This window comes from Stenella coeruleoalba (assembly GCF_951394435.1).
Source record: "Stenella coeruleoalba genome assembly, chromosome: 14".
NCBI classification, from domain to species: Eukaryota; Metazoa; Chordata; class Mammalia; order Artiodactyla; family Delphinidae; genus Stenella; species Stenella coeruleoalba.
The window spans coordinates 77,726,445-77,753,899 of NC_137160.1; the positions used below are offsets into that span (position 1 = coordinate 77,726,445).

At 43.8% G+C, this 27,455-nt stretch overlaps 1 protein-coding gene across 2 annotated transcripts in view; it reads left to right on the top strand.

Annotated features, from left to right (window-relative positions):
- Positions 1-27,455, top strand: part of FBXW8 (F-box and WD repeat domain containing 8) — a 114,198-nt gene that overhangs the window by 18,791 nt on the left and 67,952 nt on the right. For both annotated transcript variants that reach the window (XM_079941911.1, XM_079941910.1), the window contains exons 3-5: positions 8,645-8,809; positions 12,547-12,635; positions 25,713-25,870. In XM_079941911.1, the coding sequence (XP_079798037.1) occupies positions 8,645-8,809; positions 12,547-12,635; positions 25,713-25,870 (412 nt within the window). The remainder of the gene's footprint in view (positions 1-8,644; positions 8,810-12,546; positions 12,636-25,712; positions 25,871-27,455) is intronic.

The following is a 27,455-nucleotide window of genomic DNA, read 5'->3' on the forward strand; positions in this document are numbered from 1 at the left end:
GTTTCCTTTTAATTCCCCAGGTTGCAGTGGCTGCTCCCTCTAAAAGGGGTTAGGGAGAACCAAAGCAACTCCAGAAAAAAAGATGGGGAACTAGATGAAACAAGAATGGCAAAATATTGATAGTCATTTGAACAGAGTGGGGGTGACTTGGGAGTTTATTACGCTGTTCACTTTACTTTTGTGTGGTTGAAATTTTTCATATTAAAACTTAAAAGAGAAAAAAATCAGAAAGCAAGAGATTATATTTGAATAAGAAAGTCAAAGCCTTCTGAGAGCAGCACATGCCAGGAGCTGACCTTTGAAAATAAAACCAATCCAGTTTTTTTGTAATTTTTGAATTTTATTTTATTTTTTATACAGCAGGTTCTTATTAGTTATCTATTTTATATATATTAGTGTATACATGTCAATCCCAACCTCCCAATTCATCACACCACCACCACCCCCCATCACCACTTTCCCCCCTTGATGTCCATACATTTGTTCTCTACATCTGTGTCTCTGTTTGTGCCTTGCAGACTGGTTCATCTGTACCATTTTTCTAGGTTCCACATATATGCGTTAATATGCGATATTTGTTTTTCTATTTCTGACTTACTTCACTCTGTATGACAGTCTCTAGATCCATCCATGTCTCTACAAATGATCCAATTTCGTTCCTTTTTATGGCTGAGTAACATTCCATTGTATATACGTACCACATCTTCTTTATCCATTTGTCTGTCGATGGGCATTTAGGTTGCATCCATGCATGACCTGGCTATTGTAAATAGTGCTGCAGTGAACATTGGGGTGCGTGTGTCTTCTTGAATTATGGTTTTCTCTGGGTATATGCCCAGCAATCCAGTTTTTTTAGGTGTTGAACTTAAAAAAAAAATTGGACTTATTCTTCTCATTCGGTTATTTACAGAGGGCCTACTATGTGCCATGTACCATTCTAGACGGTGAACAAAACATAAAAACCCCTGCCTTTTGGAAAGCTTTACATTATGTGCAGTAAATAATATCATTAAATATAGAATATATCTGATGGTGGTAAGTGCTATGGAGAAAAATGAGACGCAGAGATGATGTTGGGGGTTGCATCATCTGGGGTGGCCAGGGAAGACTTCATAGAGAAGGTGACCTTTCAGCAGAGACCTGAAGGAGGGAAGAAGGAAGCTGGGCTGGTCTCTGGCAGAGGGGAATAGCAGGTGCAGAGGCTTTGAGGTGAGTGTACCTGTTGTGTGAGGAACAGCAGGAAGGTCAGACTGGCTAGGCTGTGGCAACTGAGTAATGGCCTCCCTGAGATGTTCATGCCCTAATCCTCAGGCCTGTGACTACGTTATCTTTTATGGTAAAAAGACCTTTGCAGATGTAAGTTAAGGATCTTCACATGGAGTGATCTTGGATTATCCAGGTGGGTTCATTGTGACTACAGAGCTCCTTAGAGGGAGGCAGGAGGTCAGAGAGGAGAGGAGATGCTATGTTGCTGGCTTTGAAAATGGAGGAAGGGGCTGCAAGCGAAGGAATGTACGTGGCCCCTCAAAGCTGGAAAAGGTAAAGAAACAGATCGTCCCCTGAAGCCTCCAGGAGGAATGCAACCCTGTTGCCAACACCTTGATTTTATTTTATTTTTTGGCCACGCTGTGCAGCTTATGGGGTCTTAGTTCCCTGACCTGGGATTGAACCCGTGCCTCCTGCAGTGGAAACGTGGACCACCAGGGAGTTCCCCCAACACCTTGATTTTAGACTTCTGGCCCCCAGAACTGTAAGAGAATAAATGTGGGTCATTTAAAGCCATAAGTTTGTGATAAGTTGTTAGAATATCAATAGGAAACTAACACAGGGATGTAGTGAGCAGACAGGGCTAATAGAAGGAGAGATGGTCCAAATTCAGAAGGCACTTAATCTGTTAATAGAACTTGAACTTTTATTCTGAATGAGATGGGAAGCCATTGAAGTGTTTTAATCAGAGGAGTGACAAGGTCTGACTTATATGTTAAAAGGGATCATTTTCCCTGCCATGTGAAGAATATGCCGGGGAACAAGGCCGGCAGCAAGGAGACCAGTTGGAAGGCTACATGGTGGTTTGGACCAGGACTGTGCTGGTAGAAGTGGGTGGAGTCAGGGTTGCTGATGGGTTGGGTGTGGGGAGAGGAGGAAGAGTCAACAGGACTCCAGGGTGTTTGGCCTGAGCAACTGGGTGGATGAGGTTACCATTACTAATGAGGGGAAAATGGTGGGATGAGCAAGTTTGGGGGGAAGATCAGTACTTGAATGTGAGGCTGCAGATGAGTTCTGGGTTGAACTCAGGGTTGAAGATGTCAATTTGGAAGCAGTCAGCACATGAATGGTATTTAAAGCCAGGAAACTGAACGAGATCATCAGGAAAGTGAGTGTAGATAGAGGAGGAGATTAGGGGTTGGGCCCTGGCACAGACAGTGAGTAGACGATAAGCAGACTGAGAAGGCGGTACCTGTGAGCTGGGAAGAAACCTAGCGTGCACAGTCCTCTGAACCAAGGGAGGGCAATTTTCAAGGAGGTGAAAGTGATCAAAGGTAATAAGCGGTCAAGTGAGAGGAGGACTGAGAAGAGACTGCTGGGTTTAGCAATGGGAGGTCAGTGGTGTGTCCTCCCCAGGTAGACTTCATTATGTCATTGTGTGACTGGAACAGTGACACTTTTTCCCCTGTTGTGGGCCTCACTGGTAACCTTAATCCAGGCAGAGTTAATAAAGCTAGTTTTTGAGTCAAGGGCTTTTTAATTTTTTTTCTTTTAATGCTGCAATTCATAGTGGTGCTATAAAGCAAAATGCTGGAGACACTTTTATTAGCAAATTCTTGCAGCTGAGGCTCACTCAGTGGGGCTTTTACTGGGCAGGGCCAGTCCAATCCTGGTGTATTAAAGAAAGACCATTAGGCCTTTGGAAAATTCAGGCTCGTAAACTTTCTAGATTTAATGTAATTTAAGAAATCAAAACAATTAGATTTCCTTTTGGTGAGACTCTTTAAAATTTACTTGTGAAAGTTTGACTAGGTGTTTTTCTTGTTGATTTTTTCCCCCTTCAGGATTGAAAGAAATTCTTAAAGCCTATCATTTTTGTTCTCCTTTACAAGAAGAATAAAAAGACAACCCTCTCTTTATCATTTGCTAAAGAAATTGTTGGCACATTTATGTGTTCAATACCTGATCGTAGATACAATCCTGATCCCTTTTTGGAAGTAATTCTCACCTCTAGCTTTTATAAATCCCTCAAAGAGCTTTATTGTTTGTTTTCCAGGATTAAACTTTATCCTGAATATTATTTTCTACAGAAGAGGCCCTGTGGTCTAGGGGTCAGTGGTGGGGATGATGCACCGAAACATCAATGTTTTGTTCTCAGGTTTTTATCCCATAACCCTGTTGTACAAATTTCAGACTGTGTTATTTAAGACAATTTGACATTTTCTTCGAAGCTGATATAAAAAAATGTTTTCGGCTTCCAAGATTTTTAAGGTCTGACATGTATTTGAGAGTTCTTGAAAGTCTCTGAAAAGTTTCTCTATTTTAAAGTGGCTGGAACTTGTACAGTTTAGTACTCATTAAAACTCATCCAGAATGTTTAATTGGGATATTCTAGTTTGTAGTCACTGAGCATTGAATTTGGATTCTCCTGAAATGATGATGATTCACTGGCTTCATCTAACAAAGTGCAGCCTTGTAGCTAATTTTTGGACTGCAGAATTACAAAGATTACCCGCTGTTGGGGGCCAGTCTTGTGATCCAACTCGACTGTAAGGGCAGAGACCAGAACTTTTCCCTCTAGCTTCCCCAGCCATGGGCAGGCGGCCCCAATCTGGTCATGTCCGTGGGGTGTCACCCACCTGCAAAGGTGTCAGTTTGGCAGGTTGAGGTGGAAAGTAGATAAGAATTGCTGGCCTTAGTGCCCGCATACAGTTGGTGCCCAACATATGTTTTAATTGACTGACTGATACTCATATCAATGTTCTGTAAGGTGTCTTCTGGAGGACACTGGGCTTTTGAGACACTCCTTGTAAGAAGAGTTCAGGAGCCAGATAAGTTCGAGGAATGCAGCCTCTTATATTTCCTTCTTAGAGATATGCAACACGTGTCAGTCTGCTAAAAGCTCTGAGAAGTTCTGCAGTGAAGAGTCCTGCTTAGTTTTGTTTAAACCAGTGTTCTCCAAACTCGTGTGACCGTGGAATCCTTTTTTAAAATAACTTATTAATACCCTAAGGAGCTGCTATTCTATTGAATATGCTTTAGGAAGTGCTGGTCTGTGTAGTGAAGTAATGAGTCTGGGTCTTTCGTCTAGTAGTTACATTTCATAAATTCTACAAAATTTTACATTTTATAATTTTTACAAAAAAGGGCTGATGTATCCCAGGGATCAGAGTAAACTGCCGTGTGGTTAGCTAGCACTTTGTGCCTTTGAGAAGCCATGAGGGTGTCTGTGTGTTCACCCTTATACTTTATTTAACCCTGAATTGCAGGGGCCTGTGGCAGAAATACTCTGCTCTGGAGCTATTTGAGCTGTAGCCTGGCTCCGTCACAGCTGATGTTGGTCTGTCCCTGTCTGTGCTTCATGATTGCCTAGTGCTGAGACTCACTTTGGCACAGACAGATGGACAGACACCACCCAGTGTCATGGACAGGCTCAGCTGTGGACCAAACATGCCAAAAATAAAACCATGGTGTTCTGTCTAGTCGAAACTGGAACTCCAGTGTTACCGAGTCATTATCCCATTCTTTATTTCCTGACCACTTGTGATCAGATGAGGGTTTGTTTCCCCGATGCCCTTATGGCTAAGAAGGAGAAGTGTGGGATGACAGTGTGGTTAAGTGGATTTGTAACTGATGCTGTGGCCGTGCCTGGGGTGGGCTGCTTAATGGATCCATGGCAGCCTTGGGGGAGGGCTCTAGTGGTTTGCCACGGGCTCCGTCCTCAGCCCTATCCTGCTTAATTTTTTAAAATAATTAAGACATGAAGCCCCACAGACTGTATTTTGCTGATGACTTATGTAAAGGAAAAGTAGCATACCTACAATGGATGACAGAATTGAGATGCAAAAATGATATAAAATGCTGGGGGTGGGTATGTGTGATGAGCTGGGACTTAAAATGGATAGAAAGTTTAGAAAGTTAAGAATTTAAGTTTAAGACATAATAGTGTGAGTAAGAAATGGGGAATTTATTTTTCTTTAATTGCAACTTGTATTTAAAAAGACTCTGAAGATTGATAAATACCGAACTGAGGTTACTGTTGGTGAGAAAAGGATGTGGACACTGGGAGATGCACAGGAGTTTTAAGCTTATTGGTAATATTTCTTAAGCAGGGTGGTGTATCCATGGGTGTTTGTAATATATACCTATTTGTCTGCCTTAAATATTTAATAAAATAAACAGACTCCAGAAGCTCTGGACCATACGTTCTGTAACCATGAGGATGTATCTTCAAGTGAAGTAGCAAATTAGTATCTGATAAAATCCTTCTGTTCATGGCACTTGACAGTCTATATCTGGGGTATTGTTTAGTCCTGAGTATCACTTTTGAAGAGGGACACCAGAGGTGCATAAATACTAGGGTACATTTCAGAGATAATGGGTAGGGGAGCTAGTCCTATGACAGTTAGTTGGAGAAAATGGGTGTGTTTAGACCAGTGAAGAAGTGACTAAGGGGAAATGTGATGGCTGCCTTCAGCCATTTAAGGAGCTGTCAGTATGTTTTTTTTGTTCCTCTTTTCCTATATTACTATCTTCTTTTTTTTTTTTTTAAAGAAGTTTATTTATTTAAGTATGTTGGGTCTTCGTTGCTGCATGCAGGCTTTCTCTAGTTGTGGCGAGCGGGGGCTACTCTTTGTTGTGGTGCACGGGCTTCTCATTGTGGTGGCTTCTCTTGTGGAGCACGGGCTCTAGGTGTGTGGGCTTCAGTAGTTGTGGCTCGTGGGCTCTAGAGCGCAGGCTCAGTAGTTGTGGCACATGGGCTTAGTTGCTCCGTGGCATGTGGGATCTTCCCGGACCAGGCTCAAACCCGTGTTCTCTGCATTGGCAGGTGGATTCTTAACAACACTGTGCCATCAGGGAAGCCCTGTTTGGTTCTTTTAAAAAAAAATAAAATATTGTTTCTTTGTCAATATTCTCTACTTTGTGAGACATTGTGCTCATAAGTTTATTTCTTTAGATATGCTTTCCTTTAGTATTTTGAATATATTTATAATGGGGTGTCCCACTCCCAGGTTTTCCTTTTAAGGCTTTCGATTAGCCTCCTTTTAGCCCTACTTGGTAGTGCCATGTCAGGCAGCTGCACCGTTAAACAGTTGTCCCTTATTTTTTTCTGACAAATGCCCTGGATATAGGACAGTTAGATCTAAGTCAGATTAGATAAAGACAAGCCTCGAGAACGGAGCTTTCTAGCAAGCTGCCAGACAGGCCAAATAGTGACGGTTCTCTGGGGATGGTACTTTTGGAGAGCTATAAACCCATTTGGCCTCTCTGGGAGCTGCTAGACTGCTGGTTTTTACAGCTGCTATAGTTGGAGGCTGTTGGTTTTCAAGGCTACCATGGAGCTAGAGGATGAGGATGGGATTAATGCAAGTGAAAACAATACAAAGGTTGCTATTCTTACCAAGATTCAGCCATTTTTCTTGAATAGATGCTTCTCAGAACGTTGCAAGCCTTTAGTTAATTTCTAGAGTTCTGAAAAAGTTGATTTGGACAATTTTTGGCAGTATTCTTGTTGGTTTTGTGGAGGAGCAGATTTTCTGAGATCTTCAACTCTGTAGTCCTGGAAGCTAACTCCCTATTGGTATTTCTCAGATGAGGCACCCTTGTGTAACGAGAGTCTGCCGTGCACATGCTGTGTGCTCTCTCTTTGTCTCATGTTCTCTCTTCTTGTCTGAGTACTTGATGTCTTGAAGTGGCCCCAAGGGAGTGTTAAGGAGCACAAGTTACCATGAACCACTGGTCATGACTCTTACTTTCTTAGAAGTGAGGCTCAGCCTTTGGGTGGACAGCAAGCAGAATGTGTTGCAGACCCCAGATCATGTTGATCTGCCGGATCAGTTTCTCATTTTGCGAGCAGAGTCCATCTTTGCAGTCTGCCCAGCTTTGTACATTATCCCATGATGAAGTAAATCCATCCTTCCCCAAAGTTAGGGTTGGAAGACAAAGCACTAATAGCTAGGGTGTGGAGAAAAGGGAACACTGTTGCACTGCTGGTGGGAATGTGAATTGGTACAGCCACTACGGAGAACAGTATGGAGGTTCCTCAAAAAACTACAAATAGAAGTATCATATGACCCAGCAATCCCACTACTGGGCATATACCCTGAGAAAACCATAATTCAAAAAGAGTCATGTACCACAATGTTCATTGCAGCTCTATTTACAATAGCCAGGAGATGGAAACAACCTAAGTGTCCATCATTGGATGAATGGATAAAGAAGATGTGGCACATATATACAATGGAATATTACTCAGCCATAAAAAGAAACGAAATTGAGTTATTTGTAGTGAGGTGGATGGACCTAGAGTCTGTCATACAGAGTGAAGTAAGTCAGAAAGAGAAAGACAAATACAGTATGCTAACACATATTTATGGAATCTAAGAAAAAAAATGTCATGAAGAACCTAGGGGTAAGACGGGAATAAAGACACAGACCTACTGGAGAACGGACTTGAGGACATGAGGGGGAAGGGTAAGCTGGGACAAAGTGAGAGAGTGGCATGGACATATATATACTCCAAAATGTAAAATAGGTAGCTAGTGGGAAGCAGCCGCATAGCACAGGGAGATCAGCTCGGTGCTTTGTGACCGCCTGGAGGGGTGGGATAGGGAGGGTGGGAGAGACGGAGACGCAAGAGGGAAGAGATACGGGAACATATGTATAACTGATACACTGCGTTATAAAGCAGAAACTAACACACTATTGTAAAGCAATTATACTCCAAAAAAGATGTAAAAAAAAAGACATTGGTGGTAAAACAAACACACACACACTAATAGCTAAAATGGCCATTTCCTCTGGATACTGTTGGGATTTGAAATTCGGTCCAGTCATAATATTAATTTCTCTATATCAGATCTTACCATCCTAGATAATTGCTTGAGTTTTCTGTTAAATAATTTTTTTAATCTACACATTTATAATCTAAGTTTTTGCACATAGTATAAATCTGAATTTCTCATATGACCAGAAGTTTGGGGTTCTGGATATTTTATTACAGCTCTCTACTTCAGAGGTCATTGGTCTGTAGCTCTATAAGATGGAAAGACAAGTGCTTATTGGTGAAAAGTAAAGAGATTCTGTTCTGAAAAGCTGTGTATGATTTTATATCTATTAACGTGTTACAGTGTATATTTTATGCCTTTTATGTATTTGTGTATTTTTTCTCTTTATATTTTATACATATATATATAAAGTAATTTAACCAAGTAGTTTAAAATGTGATATTAGATGGTAGTACAACAATTTTGAAATCTTGAAAGATAAAACAGGAAACATTTGCTTGTATTTTTTTTTGCCTCAGAGTGTTTTGTTAATGAGACATTTTATACTGCCATAAACCCAGGGCAGTAATAAAGGTGTTGATTGATTTTTGGATGACAAGGGACTTCTCTAATTGCAGAATTTGACATTTGTGTCACTTCTGCTGTTTTAGGTGAGCAAGACGTGGAAGGTGATTGCAGAAGATGAAGTACTCTGGTACCGGCTGTGCCAGCAGGAAGGGCACCTTCCCGAGAGCAGCATCTCTGATTATTCTTGCTGGAAGCTCATCTTCCAAGAGTGCCGAGCCAAGGAACACATGTTAAGAACCAACTGGAAGGTAGGCAGTGGCCAATATCATTACCTGTAGGGGAATAGCCTGCAAGGACACAGGAATCCAAGCCTGGGATTAAACACCCGAGTCCTTCCAATTTCATCCTGAGATTAACTGCCAAAAACAAGGAGAGGAGGAGGATGGTGAGCGTCCCTTCAGCTGTTGGTGATTTGTTGCCCCTTTTGTTGCCCATTAGAGTATCTGCCCTTGTTTTCAAGCACACTCTTTGGGAGCGTCCTGTTGTCCTCTAGGAGAGGAGGGGCGAGACTGAGGATCCGGTCCCCTCGCCTCTGGTGGTCGGGGTCTTTAGGCTAGTGCTCAGTGCAGCCCCTTTTCACTGCCACCGTCTCCCTGGATGGACCAAGAAAGCACCACCTGAATACAAAAGAGGGGCTGAAAATGCTATCTCCAGTAAATTCTAAGAGGGAGATCATTAAGCTTCTCTAAGTACTGTCTTCTCTTCCCTCACATAACCTATTGGCTTGCTTCCATAACATTTATCACTTCAAAATTTCTACAGAAATATTAGATCACAGCTATGAATTTGCACAGAACAGTGTTTCTGTAGAAAATAACTGTCAAGAACAGTGTTACATAAAGCTGTTTAAGGCATGACGAGACAGCAGTGTGGTGCCCGTTTCTTCCCACCTGGGTAGCTGGATATTCAGTTGGAAGGAAGGGACAGAACTGTATTCTTTCCCCTCCTGTAAAGGTCAATCCTAATAGACTTTGAGATTAACAAGCTTTTGCTCATTACTGATAGTGACATATTGCCTATGTGCATGTCTGTCCCCAGTCACCTCATAACCTGATTAGTGACCGATACTCTTGATCTGGGCAGCGTCACAGTTCCTAGCAAAGCTAATAAGACGTAGTGTTCCTCTAACTCGGGTTTCTCAACCCCAGCACTAGTGCCATTTGGGACCAATACTTTGCGGTGAGGTCTGTCCTGGGCATTGCAGGATCTTCCGCAGCATGTCCAGCCTCTCCCCAGTATATGCCAGAAGCATTCTCTTCCTCCCCTCAGCTCTGACAACCAAAAAGTCTTCAGACCAGTCCGATGTCCCCTGAGGGCAAAATCAGCCCTGGGTGAGAACCATCCTTCTAAAGAGGATTAGCATAGCCATGCTTGGCCATGAAGACCCACCACTAAGTACAGATCCCTCTGGCCCCCGCTCTGTGTGTCCACTCCAGGTAATAAACTCGCGTGAGGGCCCCCTCGCCCTCTTGCCCATTGGCTTGGTTATGTCTGTGTGAAGGACATAAGTGAGAGCAGGCATTGGGTTTGCCAAAGCTGCTTAGACAGGCTGGGGGCCGGAAAGCAGAGGGTCTGACCCTGGCAGGAGGAGCCATAATTTAAGGAAAGCTTGAGAGTGAGGCGTTTACTAGGGCCTTTCTGTCTGGGAAGGAGGGATACTTTTGAGATTCGTGAGCATGAGAGCTGGAGATATTCCATGTACCCTGGCTTGAATTCATAAATGTCAGATTCTAAGAGAGAAAGCAGCAGCTGAGTTCTTTGTTTCCTCTTTGGTATTAGAAAGCTAGGGAGGGAAGCAGGTGCCCCCTCCTCACCCAGGCTGGAGGGGGCCGAAGCGAAGGGGTTTAAAGACCCGCCGCATAGCATCCAGCACTTAATGCCAGTATACAGATTACGTACAATCCAACTGAACGTCTGTTCTGTTGTTCTTCTCCAACAAACCCAAAGCCATGTGTTTGTTAAGTGCTCAATAAGAGGTCGTTGCTTGAATGACCTGGAGTCAAACTGCAGGGAGACCGGAGGGAGGCTTCTCTGTGGAGTGTCTCGGGCCCATTTCCTGCACTGTTATACCTGTGAGGACTACAGAAGTAAAATGTCAGATGATGACTCTTGCATTAACTGTAGTGATGGGATTCTTGTGATTCTAGAATGAAAGGAATTCTTATGAAAACATGAAAGGTAGTGCAGAGCAAGATGCTTTCCCTTTGTGTGCCTCTGATTTCTCATCTCTAATGTGGAGCTGAGAGTAGCTGCGCTCTCTGCGCCGTCGTGAGGATGCCTGTCTAATGATATATCTAACACCCCTCCCACAGCGCGTGGCCTGCGTCTGCTGCTCAGTCAGCATCGGCCTTGGCGCGCAGATGCTGTGGTTTGGTGCTGTTCATGGTCAGCCTCAGGATGGGTTGGGCAGGTGATTTGGTTTGGCATCTCCTAGGTTGGTGTTGCAGGAAGCTGAGAAGGGACCCCAGGGTTCTCAGTACTTCCACACAGGGGATGACCTGTGAATGCAGGAACTTACCTGGACCTGCAGGAACTTACCTGGACCTGCAGTTCAGAGCCAGCATGCAAATGATGTTCCTTTCCCTGGTGTTTGCATACACTCATTTCACTGTAGCATTCTAGGATCTCTCTAATCCAGAATACCAGTGTGGGGTTGGAGCCCTTGATGGGGAGGAAGCCACGTGATGAAACTTAGTGGAGGACGTGAGCACACAGGCCCTCTCCTTTTCTTTCAATAGCTTGTCCCTCAAAAGAGCTTTGCTGTTCTTGGCATTTTGGCTGTGGCCCTCGAACAGATGATTCTCAAGTCCTTCCATCCCCATGTCTCCACTAGCAGGACAGCCCCACTTGGATGTGTCCAGTTGTGTCCCTCAGCCTTGGACTTGGTCCTCGAGTTCAGTGAGATCACCATGTAGATCGTCTTGCACAGTGCCTGGAGTACAGCTGCTTAATAAACATTGGTTTTAATGGAACGGATGTCATCATCTGTCTCCTAATAATATAAATAGTAACTACCATTTATTGAAAACCTGCTGTGTGCTAAGAACTGTGCTTGCCACTTACACTATTTCTAATCCTTGTGCTGGTACAGCAAAGTTGAAATTATGGATGGCTTGGTATTTTTTTTAATTGAAGTATATAGTTGACTTGCAGTATTGTTTCAGGCGTACAGCAAAGCAATTCCGTTATGTGTATGTATTTTTTCATGGCTTGGTGTTCTTGAATACCTTTTATTCACGCTTGCTTTTTGGCTTAACTGTCCTGCCCTGCCCTTCCCAACATCCCACATGTAAATACTTTCTATTCTTCAAGATTCCCTTTATTTTAAAAATAATTATTTTATTTATACATATTTTGAATCAGTAAATAAACAATCGTGATGCAGTAAATCAAAAGTCATAAAAGGGCATATACTGGAAAATACATCTCTTTCTCACCTCTCTCCACCTACCACCTAGTTCCCTCCTCAGGAGCAGCTGTGTTACGGGCTTTAGGGTTTCCTTTAAATACCCTTTCCATGAACCTCTGACCTCTCAGTCAGAAACAATGTCTTTTCTTTTCCCCATCCTGATTTTTATCTTGTTGTATATACTTTTTCATTTTATTCTGAGAGCATTAATAAGGGGTGTTAACAGGTAGAATACCATTAACTACTTTCTCTCATCTGAACTGGACTTTTTAAATACACTTTATACATTTCTTCAGTAGCAGCCCACTGCGGAGTGGAGTGGTTAACATCCTGTAATCCCCTCAAGGACAGGGCCCTCGTCTCGCGCATCCCGTGCCCAGTAGTTTCATTCAGTGTGTTTGTAACTCATAAATACATAGCTTAACATATTAGTTGTCTCTGTCCTTTCGAATGTCTTGATAACTATGGACACAGCCCATGCCGTAAAAAACTGCCATGAATGTAGTTGAGAGCGAAATGCTTTGTCTCCTGGCTATCCAGAGAGTAGTATAAACTGCACCCCCTTTTCTTATGCAGAATCGCAAAGGCGCCGTGAGTGAGCTGGAACACATTCCTGACGCGGTTTTATGCGATGTGCATTCTCACGATGGTGTTGTCATTGCTGGGTAAGCGAAAACAGTTTTTCAGTTAATATTCTTCATCCTAAGGTCTTTCACTTTTCATGGACCACCCTCTGCGTCCCAGCCACCTTATTCTCCCTTGGGAGTGCGTGCCTTCCCACTTACAGCCCTCGTGGAGATGGGCCGTCTCCATGACTCTGTATCCTCCAGTAGTTGAGAGCTCTGAAGCTAGTGGTGTGGAGCGGCTCTGTGATCCATTTGTGTCCATGCATCTTTTGAGCTTTTAAATCACTCTTATGGCATGTTCTGTTAGATTTTCATTAAGGCAAACAGTTTGTATTTTATGAAGACATAAAAAAGTCAAGCAATAATAATAAGTGTTGGCAGAAACAGGTGCTATTCTTTTTTTTTTTTTTTTTTTTTTGCGGTATGCGGGCCTCTCACTGCTGTGGCCTCTCCCGTTGTGGAACACAGGTTCCAGACGCGCAGGCTCAACGGCCATGGCTCACAGGCCCAGCCGCCCCGCGGCATGTGGGATCTTCCCAGACCGGGGCACGAACCCGTGTCCCCTGCATCGGCAGGCGGACTCTCAACCACTGCGCCACCAGGGAAGCCCCAGGTGCTATTCTTGATCTCTTGTTCTGAAGCCTTTATTATGAGGAAGGGCTGTGGCCACAGGTAATCTTCCTTCCCCACCACACAGTTCGTATTTGCAGTTAACTTGTCCTGAAATAGGCTTTTTGTTTGTCTCCATTGCCGAGAAATTTAATTCTAACTTCTGTGTGAATTCCTTTGGCTTCTGTTCCAAAAACCACTTTCATGAATTCTGCATATTTTATTACAGAGATGTTTTTATGTGTTTCTTTAATGTATAATAAGAAGATGACTTCCTTCTTGGATTAACAAGATGTCTTGAACTAGTCTCTCACAGTGTGTACTTAATGCCTTAGAGACCAGGACACTTAAACTTCTGAGTCTGGATTGACTTCGCAGCGAGACACCCAAAAGAGCTTTCTACCTGGAGGAGCAAACAGAAACAAACCTTGCACTTAACAGCTTAGTAGTAGGAGAGCCTTTTTCTTTAAAGAAAACTCTTTCCTTCAGAAGCATTCCTTAACTGAAATTTCCAAGAGTCAGATTATTTTAATATTTTGTGGTCCGTAGTACCTATGTAAAAGTATTTTGCTTCAAACAAGATAAGCCTTAGGAGGAACACTTTCCATTGCCTTGTGTTTTACTGGCCATGATTTCGAGGCCAGTAAATACCCTTCTTGGGAGTGCTATAGAACTATTACTTTTAGAAAAACTAATGGACCAGAAATCTAGAATTTTATCCCTTCAGTTATCAGTGTGGCTCTAGGCTTCTGCCCCTCATTGCTCAAGTATGGGCCTGAGAGCTCATGCTAGGTAAGATCCTTTTCACCTGCTAATTCTGAGATTCCTCAATAACTCCCAAAGGGACTGGGATCATTCTAGCTTAGAGAAGTCTCCTGGTGTGTCAGGGGCCTTTGAGGACAGACTATTGAGATTGAACTGAAAGAGTCATAAAAGGAATTAGAAATGAGACGATTCTCGAAAGCCAATTATGAATTTCTTATCTGGACACTAGTCCAGATGCCAGTCCTTCTTTTCCTGCCTCTCCGTTCCCTCGAGGCCTGCTCAACATTACAGATTATGCCAGCACAAAGCAAAGCGATGGCAGAGTTTAGTGGATCGATAAGATGAAACTTGATCTGTGGGTCAGAGAGGCTCCTCATGGCCCCTCTTTCTAAGAGAACCTTAGTTTATGGCCTAGCATCAGATACTTCAATCTTGCTTGTATATAGAGCATTTTGTGTTTATCATGAAAATTTTATCTGGTGGTTACGATGCTTGTTTTCTGGGTCAGATCTTGAATCCCTTTTCATTTGAGACAGCGGTGTTTGTGGTTACCTCATTCCCAATCAATGTTGTATTCACCAGGCTTTCTGCAGTTATGTATCTCCAAGGAGCTTCTTAAAGAGACAGTGGCCATCTCACCATTTCCTTCTCTTTTACTTCTCTTGCATTTCTCCTATTTTTCTTCTTCCCTTCCTTCTTCTCTATTTTTTTACACAAGTAGAATCTGTTCAGACGCTTAGTTTCTTTATATCTGCAGCTAACCGATGTGACATTTTTGCATTTAAACCTGTAAAATTATTTTATATAATTGATGAAGATTATGTTGCAGAATCTTGCCCCAGCTTCTTCCCAGCTTTTCAGTCCTTTTGTGTAAATGTTCCTGGATTGGAACTGCATTGCTTAGGCTTAGACTAATTTGTGTCACACTTAAGCTTAGAGTGAACCCAGTCTCGGCTCTGCCTTACTCTTCTTTGCGCGCAGAACCAGGGCACCCTTCAGATGCGCATTCACTCGGAAACGTGGAGACACTCAAGTCCCTGTCCAGTGAAAGGACCGGGACGCCTCTTACCTGAGGCTTGTTTTTCCAGCAGAGGAAACAGACGTTATTCTCAAAGCTTTGATCTTTCACTCTTGTCCATGAGTGTTTGCTTCCTTTCCTGTCTCATGGGTGATAGTTTTCCAGTTACCTTTTCCTGATGTTTGGAGCCTTTGAAATTTGTTTCCAACCTCCCTTTTTCCTCATTACTCTTCCCAGGGCACCTTTGGTTCCCTCCCCCCGTCCTGCCACACTGTCCTAGTCACCTCTGACCATGTCTTTTTTTTAACTTGAGATCCTGTTTCCATACCATAAAATCCACCCTCTTAAATTGTGTAAGTCAGTGATTTTTAGTATATTCACAAGGTTGTGTAACTGCCCACCGTTATCTAATTCTAGAACGTTTTCATTACCCCCGAAAGAAACCCAGTCCCCGTTTTTTCGCGCCCAGCTCAAGCCTTGCCTCCTCCCACAGGTTCCATGGGGTGCTAGCCTGTTAGCGCCCCACTGCCGCTCTGCCCCAGCGTCTACCCTCCTCACACCTCCGGAGGGGTGATTATCTGCAGCTTATAGGGCAGCTAATCACGTGGCCTTGAGGCTTCGCCTAAGCATTTTTGTCTTAACCTTACAGCCATGTATTTTTTTCAGTTAATTTGTAAGCGTCTTTTAAAACTAGAGGTGATATATTTCATTAAATGCTCTGTAGTACTAATACTTTTTTTTAGTCTGAAAAAAAGGATTAACATTTGATAGACTCCCTTCCCCCCACCTGTATACTCCATGGTACGTGGGAAGCTGGAGGAATTCCTAATTTCTTTTGTCTGTTCTTCGATTTCTTAGTTTTTTTCAACTTAGAATCATACAGCTTGAAACCCGGAAGGAACTTAGAGATTCTCTTCCGAAACACTCATTCTGGGTGAGGTAGCTGAGGCTCAGCAAGGTCCGGGGAGGGAGCTGGCAGCCGTGCCCTGCCTGCCTCGCTGTGCTTCTGCGGGGGGCGTGTGGACAGCCGGGCCCCAGCGCTGCCTTCTGCAGCCCCCGCTCGCTACTCTGATGGCTTGGCTATTATAGCGTCACTTTGGTTTCTTTCATGGCATGTGTGGACCTTTCCTTTCTGTTAAAAATGAAAACAGTAGTAAAACCACATTGTCTTTGCAAAACTATTAGAAAGTGGAGACGAGAAATCCACCTAAACCCCAGCATGCTGCCACAATTCCCGTTGTGGCTTTTGGTGTGTACCGTTTAGTTTTCTGCCTGTTTTTTAATATTGCTGGATTTAGGTGGATGGATTTTTATTTTTTCCAGATTAAGAAATTATTTTAGGGACTTCCCTGGCAGTCCAGTGGTTAAGACTCTGCACTTCCACTGCAGGGGGCACGGGTTCAATCCATGGGTGGGGAACTAGGATCCTGAATGCCGTGTGGCACAGCCAAAAAATTTTAAAAAAGAAATTATTTTAAAATGCCTTCATAATCCTCAACTTCTTTCCCATATAACTTTTTGCCTTGAAGTCTCTAAACCATCCCTCAAACCCGGTCTCCTGAGTGCACCTTCCTTTTTTTCGGTCAGTGCCATAAATAAAGATAAAGATCAAGAGTTTTATCTTGTTGCCTGTACCGTTTTCAAATGGTGGGGGCCATGTATAAAGCATGTTTGTAACCTCAGAGCCTAACACCAGTCCCAGCACCGAGGAAACTTTGGGGAAGGTATGTATAGAAGGAAAACTTCTTGCACTTCTGAGACCCTGCACTCTCTGAGCCTCCTTACCGCATCTTTGACTTACCAAGCTCTTAACTCTGGCCCTTCCTCGTGCCTCTCTGTGGTGTCATGTGGCCACCTAGCAGTGATATGCAGCATCCCAGAAAATACCAGAAACAGTGGTTTTCTTTGCTGGTCAGGTAAGTGGAAGTTCCTTCAACGGTGACTAAGTATGTAATTCAAATACAACCTTTACTTTGATTTTTTCTGGCTAAAATTTCCCATTTCTTTAACCTGAGAATAATTTGTGCTGAGAAGCCACCAATCTCTGCGATAAGCCACCTGTCTCTTTCTCTCAGAGCTCAGCCTGTGTCTGTGTTTTCTTTGTGGTCTGGTAGCGTTCCTGAAATGCGGTGAGGTTTAGCATGTGTCTTCCTTGGATTTAGAAGAAGAGATGTTATCTAGAAAGTTGGTTGATAATAAGTGATTAGGAAGCATGGTGTTTGTTTCTTTGTTTTTGTTTGTTTGTGGTGAGAGCTCCGAGAATTTTAGAATGTCTCTCAAATTATACGTTTATCATTGAGGGAAAAGACTAGAAGGGACGAGGCTATGACGGCATCCCAGTCCTGTTTTGTGAGGCCTAGACCGTCCTCTTTCTCCACAGTTGCACTCTGGGAGTTAAGGGTGTTGAAAACAGATGACATCATGAGTTCAGAAGGGTCACATTATAACCTGAGATGTAGGTCTAGGTATAATTTGCCAGGAATATATTCGCTTTACTGCCATCTAGTGAAGGAGAGCATCTCGGGTAAAACTTGCCGGAGAAAGTCAAGCGGGGGGGCTCACTGGGAGCCTTGTGCCAGCTCTGCTAACCATTAAGCTATTAGCTCACGAGAAGCTTTTATCAGATGCCCAGGAGTATGGTGGTGTTTTGCAGTGAAGTCCCTCCTCACTGTCACTTAAGATTCATAAGTCTGAAGCGCTTCAGTTTGCGTAAGAAAGCATACTATTCACATTAGAGGACCATTCCCCGCCCCCCCCCCCCCCCCCCGTTTTGGTTTTAAAAAACATCAAGCCCCCTCTTTGTGTCAAGGTTTTTCTCAGCACTCCTAAATGCCTCTCCTTCCGTTTTCTGCTGTGGTGATCTGCCTTTTTAGGGTGCAACTCCTGCCTTGACTGGAAGGAACAGTGACTGTGTATCCATGTTTCTTCTCTGTCATGTGTGGTTGGAGGGAAAACTGGATCGTCTGATGTCACCAAGTGCTAGGTGTCTTCTTTCCCTGAAAAGTACTCAGTTGTCCTGTTTGGTCTCCTGCACTTCCTCCATCTCCATTCCCTCTGAGGCAAGTGACACCAAGCAAAACCACACACACGTCTCTAGCAGCCAAGTGATCTCTGGCTGTCGTTCTGGCTTTTATCCTTCCTAGAGCTCTGTCTGTCACAACCTGGACAGAGTCGAGAGGGTTGCCAGTCTTATGTAGACATGAAGCAACATTTTGAGCTTCCAGTTTATATATGTAAAATTTGGTGTCTGAATCTCTGGTTGGTTCACTTTGCCTATTGACACTTTATTGGAATGTTATCATTGTTTATAATTAAGAACTGTTGGAAAATAATAGTTCAGACACAGGCACGTGTCTAAGATAACTTGAAATATCTTGCTTTTAGCCATTTTTTCTCCACTTTTCCCAGTAATTAAAAATGTGCCTTTGTATTGACCATGTACCATGCCAAAATATGGCTTTGATCTGAAATAGTGTGTATTTGCCCTGAATTTTACAACACTTGCTATTCAGGAGCTGAGGACCTCAAGGATGGTGTTTGTAATACTCTAGCTTCATGTGAATGTATAAAAATGGATAATACATAGGATTAGTTTGAGGCTCTTGAGATGATAACAGATGCTTTGTAAATACAGATTGGTGATAAAAATTGCATTAGATAAATGTCACCCCATATTTATACTTACTAAGGACTTGCTTTCTGTCTTTCTCCTTTTTAAAAAACTGTTTCTCTTGGCAGTTCCTTTCAACCTTGCGTTATATAGACTTTGTGCTGCTGCTTATTATGACATTGGATTGTTTCCCATAAGGAATTCGATCATTACCCATTAGGGACCTCTTTTTATAAATACTTTTATTTTCTGCTGTGAGGTATACATGCTTTTCTGGTAAGTAAGTCTGAGGTAAGATATTGATAAGAGACCAGAGGAGAGCTTTACATTTATTATATCCTTAATGAAGGAGCTCCAGAATATCCTTAATAAATACTGGTGAACTCATGACTGCATTTATCCATCTCTGGTTCTCCAAGGAATAATGGGAAGGGCCACAGCTACAGTTACTCTGCATAATCATCATTGGCTCTGACTCTATTGATTGTGATTAACCAAGATGTATGGAAAACAGTTTTAAGTGTGTAGTGCATGGATCTCGTAAGGTCCATTAAGATGTTCATTATTTTTCAATTGATGCATCTTAAGCTGCACTTGATGTTTGTAGTAGTGCATTTCCACAGAAAGACTGCACCGTGGGATTGAGTTCATTTTGTTAATTGCATAATACAACACAGTCATGTTTCATAGAAAACAGTAAATACTCTTGCTTTCATTGATTTGTAATCTTTGGTATTACTAAAGAAAGTATGGAGTATGTGTGACTAGCTCCTAAAACCTCTGCATGTTAAGGGCATAATGAACATTTCTTGAAATGTGGGCACTGCACTTGTAGGGGCCTCTGCCTGATTGCTTTGTAGGCTTTAAACCACTTCCATCTTCTGAGTTTAAGTCAGAATCGTTCATTCAGCATGTACTAAGCACAGATGAATACTGCAGACACATTCCTTGCTGACGGGAGGGGTACACATCTCTTGCTTTCCTTGCTGAGGGGAGGGGTACACATCCCTTGCTCATAGGCCAAAGGGATACAGTTACAGGTGGTTACAGGACAGTGTGAGAGAGGTTAGGGTAGGGGAAGAGCGGGCACCCTAACACACTGGGGAGAGGCACCTAGTGTAGGCTCCAAGTCAGGCAGGGTTTCTCCTGAGAAGTGACTTCTCAGTTGAGTCTGGAAGGGATGACTAGGAGTTGGCCAGGCAGAGTTTTTATTTATTTATTTGGCTGCACCAGGTCTTAGTTGCGGAACGCAGGCTCCTTTAGTTGTGGCATTCGGCACCTAGTTCCCTGACCAGGGATCGAACCCGGGCCCCCTGCGTTGGGAGCGTGGAGTCTTACCCACTGGGCCACCAGGGAAGTCCCCAGGCAGAGTTTTGTATGGAGTAAGGACGCAAGTAACTTGCATAGATTCCATGGCTCCTCACTCCCAAACCAACGGTGGGCATGAAAAATCCATTACAGCATTTATTTTTCTGGTGAGTTGGATGGAATACAGCTTCAGAATCCTTCTCAACACAGGGCTGTAGGCAGCCACTACTGATTTATTGGATTTGACACACAAATGAAACCATTTGCTGTTCCTGGCCTGAGGCCTCATAACAAGGCTCCTTTTGGCTGCTGTGAGTACTTGATCAGAATAGACTTGTGACTTTGGGGGTGGCTCTGTGACTGTGGTCCTGTAGAGGGTGAAGTTTTACCAGCCATCCCACATGTGCTCCCACATCACCTGTGAAGCATGTGTAGGCGGCACCTTTGCATCTGCCCAGTCCCACGCCCCTTGCCAGCATACTGAGCTTTTTTGTTGTTGGCTTCTTGCCTTCCAGTTGAGCTGTAGTGGTAGAATTGATGAGTTAGGGTCAGGGGCTATGTCCGGCAAGCCTGAGTCACAGTATTCAAAACAGTAAATTCCTTATATTGCACTTAAATGGGGATGGTTCTTAAAAGCCGTATGTGTTTACAGACACTCATCGGAGGAGGCAGAGTGACTTGTTGTCTAGAGCAGCAGTTAGAGAAAAGCCTGGGGACCCGGTTTGACCCCAGCTGTGCCATTAAAATGTTTCTTGTGACCTTGGGTAAGTCACTTAACCTGACTACCAGATTCTTAAAACAGTGCCCCAGGTTGTTGTGAAGAGCCTTGAAAAAAATTTTTTTAGCAAATCACTGGCAGCTGGAAGCAAAATGGAACCATCCCCCCACAGCTCCCACCTGCTTGGCTCCTTAGAGGAGGAGAAAGGTTCAAGGTGGTTTGCAGCTGTACAGCACTTCTTCCATTTTCTTCAGGTCTCCTAGTCCAAATAAGTAGTCTGCTTATTGGAAATGTACTAGTTAATGAAAGCTCTTCCATGGTAAATCATTTTAAATTGGCAGTTGTTCTGGTGTGCCGAGCTTGAAAGAGGCTCTATTCCCATTCTTTCAACAAAAAATCAGCTGTGGTCTCTGACCTATTTATTTGGAGGTAAACTCAACGTTGCCAAGCATAAAAAAAGACTGGGAAAAGCATACAGCTTCACTGGTCCGTGCCGTGGGCTGGGACGTCCTTACTCGTTTGGAAAAGGCTTCTTTCTTCCTTAGTTTTTCTTTAGCGTTCTTACATCAGCTAATATATTAGTCGCAGTTGTACTTTGCACAGACACTAATTAGAGAGCCATCAACATTGGGGTCCAAAGGCTTACTGACAATGCAACTGTCATAGTGGTGTCTTAATTGGTTGAGTGTAATTGTCATTAGGCAGCCATAAAGACATCTGGAGCTCTGGAGAAGAATCAGCCCTTTTCCCTACCTCCCTTTCCTATCTGTTCTTGCTTCTCCTGGCCAACGTTATTAAGCGCTTTTAGATCACATTTAGAGTTTGGTCCAGGTCCCTCTGCCCCAACCAGTGTTTTAACCTCATGAAAATGTCTGTTTCTTTAGCACGAGTTCATTAACACAGTCTGAGCACCACTGCTATGGTTGCTTTCATGTGTCAGATTTTAGAGCCTATTGCTGAGTCATCGTGTAGTACCTGCTGAAATGGGATATTTATTCTCTTTTCCCGTCATAAAGGAGACCCCGAGTCTTTTATATTTGCCTTGTGAGTTGCTTTGCAGCATTTATGCTATTATCATGCTTTTTAGCCATGAAGAATGGAGTTGATTTAAACGAATATATATGGAAAATTTCATGTTTACCAAAATAATTTAGCTTATTCCGTGTTTTATAGAGAGGTTTTAATCAGTTTGGAAGTAAATGCAAGAAGTCTGACGCATCTCGATGCACGCATTCCGGTGTTTCACTGACCATTAGCACTAGAAGGTGGGCAGCAGAAAGAAAAGGAGATGCCACTCAAAGCAGCTGGGGACCCCCTTCTTTCAGCTGTGTGTAAGGCACTGTGATGGAGGCTGTGGCATTGAGGTAGGGCGTTCACGAGGACTTCACGGTCAGGGTGAGGAGACGTGGGATGTAGCAGTGAACGCCATTTCTTCAGGTCCAAGGGCGCAGTAGTTGAGTCAGAGAGGCTTCATGGAGGAGGAGGGCCTGGGCTAGGCCTTGAGACGTTGGTGGGCTTGAGTGAGGTAGGTTGTTCTCAATCTTGGTGGCACGTTGGGAAACACTGTTGTCTGGTTCCACCCCCAGAGAGTCAGATTTCATTGATCTGGTGTGCCCTTGGGTATTGGGAGTTTTAAAAGCATCCCAGGTGACTCTAATGTGTAGCCAAGGTTGACCCACCCAGCTGGTTCATGGGGAGGGAAGGGGCTCCAGAAAGGTGGAGCCAAGGTGCAGAGACACCTATGGTGTGGAAGCCAGTGAACGGCAGGCCTGGCTAGAGGCCAGCTCATGCTAAGGAAGAGGAGAAAGTGAGGCTGGAAGAGGGGTGGAGGCCAGTTTGTGGAGAGTTCTCAGTGCCTGGCCGGTAGTTAAAGCTTCATTCAGTGTGGTGTTGAGGCCTCAGGATTACAGAGGGCTTCCTAGGTGTCAAGTACTATCGTAGTTCTACTGTTCTGGTCACTGGATCAACATCAGTGAGCAAGACCCAACCCCTGACCTTAGAAGCTTGTGGGTTCGTAGGGGAGACGAACAGTCAGATGACTACACACGTACTCACACAGTTGCCACTCGAGGAAAGTCTAGGCCGCTGTCATGGTAGATGATAAGGCTCAGGGTCTAGTGTGGAGAGAGAGGGAGAGAGATCCGCGTAGTCAGGTATTTTTGAGGGCTTGGCTGGTGCGGGGCTGGCTGCAGGTGGGCGAGGCTCAGGAGTGAGGAGGCTGCCGTGGGGCGGCCGGGAGCTGATGCGGGAGTGGGACCTGCTGGCAGACGGGGAACGAGAAGGGCAGGAAGGGCGTGCTGACCGCATGTGTAGCAGTGTGGGTGGCCAGGGAAGGAGGTATGGAGGAGCCCCTCGGTTTTGTACCAGTGACCTGGGATGGATGCTGTCACCGACAGAATCAGGAACTTGCAACAGGCCAGTCTGGTTGTGGGCTGAGGCTTTTTGAGGAGAGCACGTGTTTAATTTTAGGTGGGTGGAATGGCAGTGGGAAGGGGACAGCCGCATGGAAGAAGAGGCTGGTCAGGAGCCTTTTCGATGTTAAAAGATGCTCCTCTCTGGGTGACCTCTGCCCTCCGTCTCTCCTCTTCCCCAAAAGAGAGAGACACATTGTATTTCATAGCTCACGGTTGTGTGGTTCAGCAGTTTTTCAAGTTTTGGTTTGGTGGTTGTTGCTTTACCTTGGAACCCCTTGTGTAAAGGGAGCTTGCGGATGGTGGCGCTCAGGCCACCCAAATCCTGTCCTCTGTATCCACTAAGGGGGCACCTCAGAGGACCACGTGAAGACGGCTGGTGTGGTCCCATATGCAGGTCATAAGAAACAGAGTGACCAAGACTGATGGAAAGTACATACGTTTTCCTGGTTTGTGTACTTCTTTCTCTCAAAGTTCCTGAGTCCTCTGATCTCCTGAGTTCCCTCTGTCTTTCACTTACCTTCTCTGTATTTCTGAAAGATGTTGCCATCCTTCTTACCCTTCTTTTCTGAATTGGCCGGTTCCTTTCACATAGAATTTAACCTTAAGAATCTAATAATCATACACAGACTAGAAATTCAGCCACGTTATCTCTGTTGAGTGTCTCTGTTGCTAAGCATGTGGCCTTATTGCAGGGAATGCTGGAGTCATTTTCAGGGTGTCAGGGTGAGCCTGGTAGCTTTGGTGCAGTGCAGTGTGTGTTCTTATGGAGGTTTCCTCATTGAAGGTGATATGGAGCTCTGCCTGGAGGGTCTGGGAGCCAGCGGCCGTGGCGATATCAATAGCTGCCTTTGCTTGTGCATCACCAGGTGTAATGACACTCATGGAGTGAGCGTTTCTCTTTACTGGAGGATCAGTGGTCAAACAGAGGCCCATCAGTCCAGTTTTAGAAAGCACGTCTCTCCTATTTGCCTCTTTACACTACGCATACACCCTCCAGTCACTGTCCTACAGGGAGAGAGTCCAGTGCTCCAACCTAGAGAATGTGTGTGACAGGATGGCCTTTGAATTCATAATGTACGTATTTGCTGTCAACTAATAATTTGAGGGAAACACTGCTACATTTAGTAAATGAAGCATTCCTGAATCAGAATATTCCCAGTTTCTTTATTAAGAAACCTCGCATGAGAAATTCATCTATAACCACTTCATAGATGCATCATGTCATAGACTTAAGTAATTAAATAAATCTTGGAGTTATCTTGTTCGATTCTACACTTGTAATATGAGATCAAAGAAGGAACTATGGCTTGGCCTCAGGAAGACTGAACACCTTTACAGTTGTCTGCCTTTCTCTGTGTTTGTGTGGGTTCATCATGAGACTCTTACCCCGTTTCTTTTTTTTTTTTAATCTTTATTGGAGTATAATTGCTTCACAGTGCTATGTTAGTTTCTGTTGTACAACAGAGTGAATCAGCCATATGCATACATATATCCCCATATCCCCTCCCTCTTGAGCCTCCCTCTAGGTCGTCACAAAGCACCGAGCTGATCTCCCTGTACTCAGCCATCAAAAGAAAGAAAATTGAGCTATTTGTAGTGAGGTGGGTGGACCTAGAGTCTGTCATGCAGAGTGAAATGAGAAAGAGAAAAACAAATACCGTACGCTAACGCATGTATATGAAATCTAAAAAAAAAAAAAAAAAAAATGGTACTGATGAACCTAGTGGCAGGGCGGGAATAAAGACGTAGACATAGAGAATGGACTTGAGGACACGGGGCCGGAGGGGGGAGGTGGAAGCTGGGGTGAAGTGAGAGGAGCATCGATATACATACATTACCCCGTTTCTAACGTGCTTTCCCACCGTTGCTTTACATGTTGAATCAAACCCCCTGTAGCAGATGTGAAGAACTTAGCGTAGACACCTCAGTGGCAGCCAGCGCACCACCTCATCATCTGGCCGTTCCGTTATCTTCGGGGCCTGGTGTCTGCGCAGGTTCTGGCCCTGCCTTGGCGTTGATGGAGTGAGGCATTTGCTTCAGTGGCAGGTGTAATCGGAGAGAGTGAGCGCTCCTGTCCTCTAAGCGGGCGAAACCGGGGTGTGTCATACATGTTGGCAAGAGCTTTTCATGAGAAGGCAGCACTGTCTGGCTGCTAAAGGCAAGATTTAATTGTTTCAGCAAATCAATTAGTCTTTAGGGACTTTAATCAGTCAAATCTGATGCATGGATGAAGTACTAGAAAGCTTGTGCCTGTAAGACCATTAGTCCTTAGCAGTTCCCTCTCTGTCTTTCGCATGTGTGCGTCTGTGTATAAATAGCGTGGCTTCTACACATTTCTGCTAGTGATCCCTTTACTGAGAGGACTTAAGGTAACAGATTGGTTATAATAGTCAAAAAGGAAAAACAAGGAGATCTTGCTACCCAATTTTTTATTACAGTATTCTCACTTGAAATTGTCCCCATTGTGCTACGAGAACAGGAAACGTGCTCTTGGCCTTTCTGTTACAGAGTTGCCATTTCCTCTTGTTGGAGTGACTCGTGTAAACAGTGTTGCGGCAGTGGCTCCACACCCGCCAGATCTGACTCCTCTGTCGTTTTAAGGCTTCCCCATTCTCTCCATGGTGGCCCTGCTCTTCACTCCCCATTTGGAACCAAGCGTGTCCTTCTTTTCCAGATATACATCAGGGGACGTGAGGGTGTGGGACACCCGCACCTGGGACTACACAGCCCCCTTCCTGGAATCGGACTACGAGGAGGATGAGCCTGGAATGCAGCCATATGTCTCCTTTGTGAGGATAAACAGCTCGCTGGCGGTAGCGGCTTATGAGGATGGTAAGTAACCACAAGCCTCCTCCCTGTTAAGGAAAAAAAAAAGCTTGACAAAAATTAAGCAGCTGTGGCCGGCTCCACCCATAATCCCTCCGTACATACATGTGGGCACACACATGTTCACACACACACCCTTATTCTTGCCTTTATGTGAAGAAGTTGGCCAATAACCCTCAATGCATTAGTAGGCATTGGAACACAGCGCCCTTTCAAACTGGTGTTTAATTCCTACTGGAACTGTAGGGCTAGGTTTTAGAGCCAGACAAGGCTGGCCAAGCCATCTTAAGCAAATAACTTGTTTGGTGTTAAATATACTTGGCCTACTTTTCCTTTCGTCTCTGCTTGATCCAAAGGAAAGAGTGAAAAGAGGATAGACATAGATAATCTATTGACAAATATGGAAATAGAAAAATAAAGGTAGGCAGGGCCTACCTTTTCCTGGCACTTACATACCATACGAGATAATTTATGGTAATACGTTGTCTCTCTGGGATCAACAGAATTCTTTTTGTGTGTGGGCAGCTGTGGATTTACAGAACTAGGTAAGAAGAGTCTAATAATTTTGATGGCTGTGATATTGTGTACTACCTCTCATGCTCCTAACTTCCATTATGTTGTAAAGTTTGAGTCTCCAAAAGCTTTGTCTCCCCACTTGCCTGAAAGTTGGATCACAAGATATTGCAGAATGTTAGCGTTCCTGTCATGGCGTGGTTGCAAATCTTCAGAGGTAGCTCAGAGGGACAAGACTGTAGTAAAGGACCTAATGGGGAATTTTATATCCATATGCCATTTAAGAAATAAAAATTAGAGCTGAAATATTAAATATTTTCATTTTATTACTTTAACATGAACTCTGTTTTTTTGGTTTGACATTAATTGGGCACCATTGATGGATTTTCCTTTCAGCCTCTAGAAATTCAGCTAAGCTGTCTCTGGGGTATGTCATAGTTCGTGTATGTTTGTTAACATCCTGAATAGATAATATAAGAGCAGCTTGAGTGTGATTCCTATGTGCCGAATTATCAATGAGGTTTTTTTCAAACAACTATGCAGAAGTTGTAATACTTTTAAGTTAGAATCATATACAGTTTTAGAACCATCCAGTAGCCTCTTCCTGCCACACACACATTCTTCTTCAGATCGGGAAACTGAGGTCCGGAGAAGCCGACTAAGTTATTTCCTTGAGGTTGAATCATTCATCAGTCGCAAATTGAGAACTTTGGTGTGTCTTCTGGGCCATGCCAGGGATGTAGTGCTGTTTATGTAATAACTCCACAGAGACACTTAGAAAGAGGTGCATCTCAATTTTTTGCACCCTCACATCTCATATCTTGTGAGCTTGAAAATAGAGTTTTTGGTGATGTGCAAGTGTGCTGCCGGTTTTAGTTTGTTGGTTAGAATTGTAGTTGTCACCCTTATCCCTGTCGTTGCACAGAAATAATAGGAAACCTTGTAGATAGGCTAGGGAAACTTCTTTTTTCAGTAAATACTTGGCAAATAATTGTCATAATGTATTTTAAATACTTGGTTTAAAAAAATTTCGTAGTTAAAATTCAAAGCACAAAAGGATAATATATAAAAAAAGAAA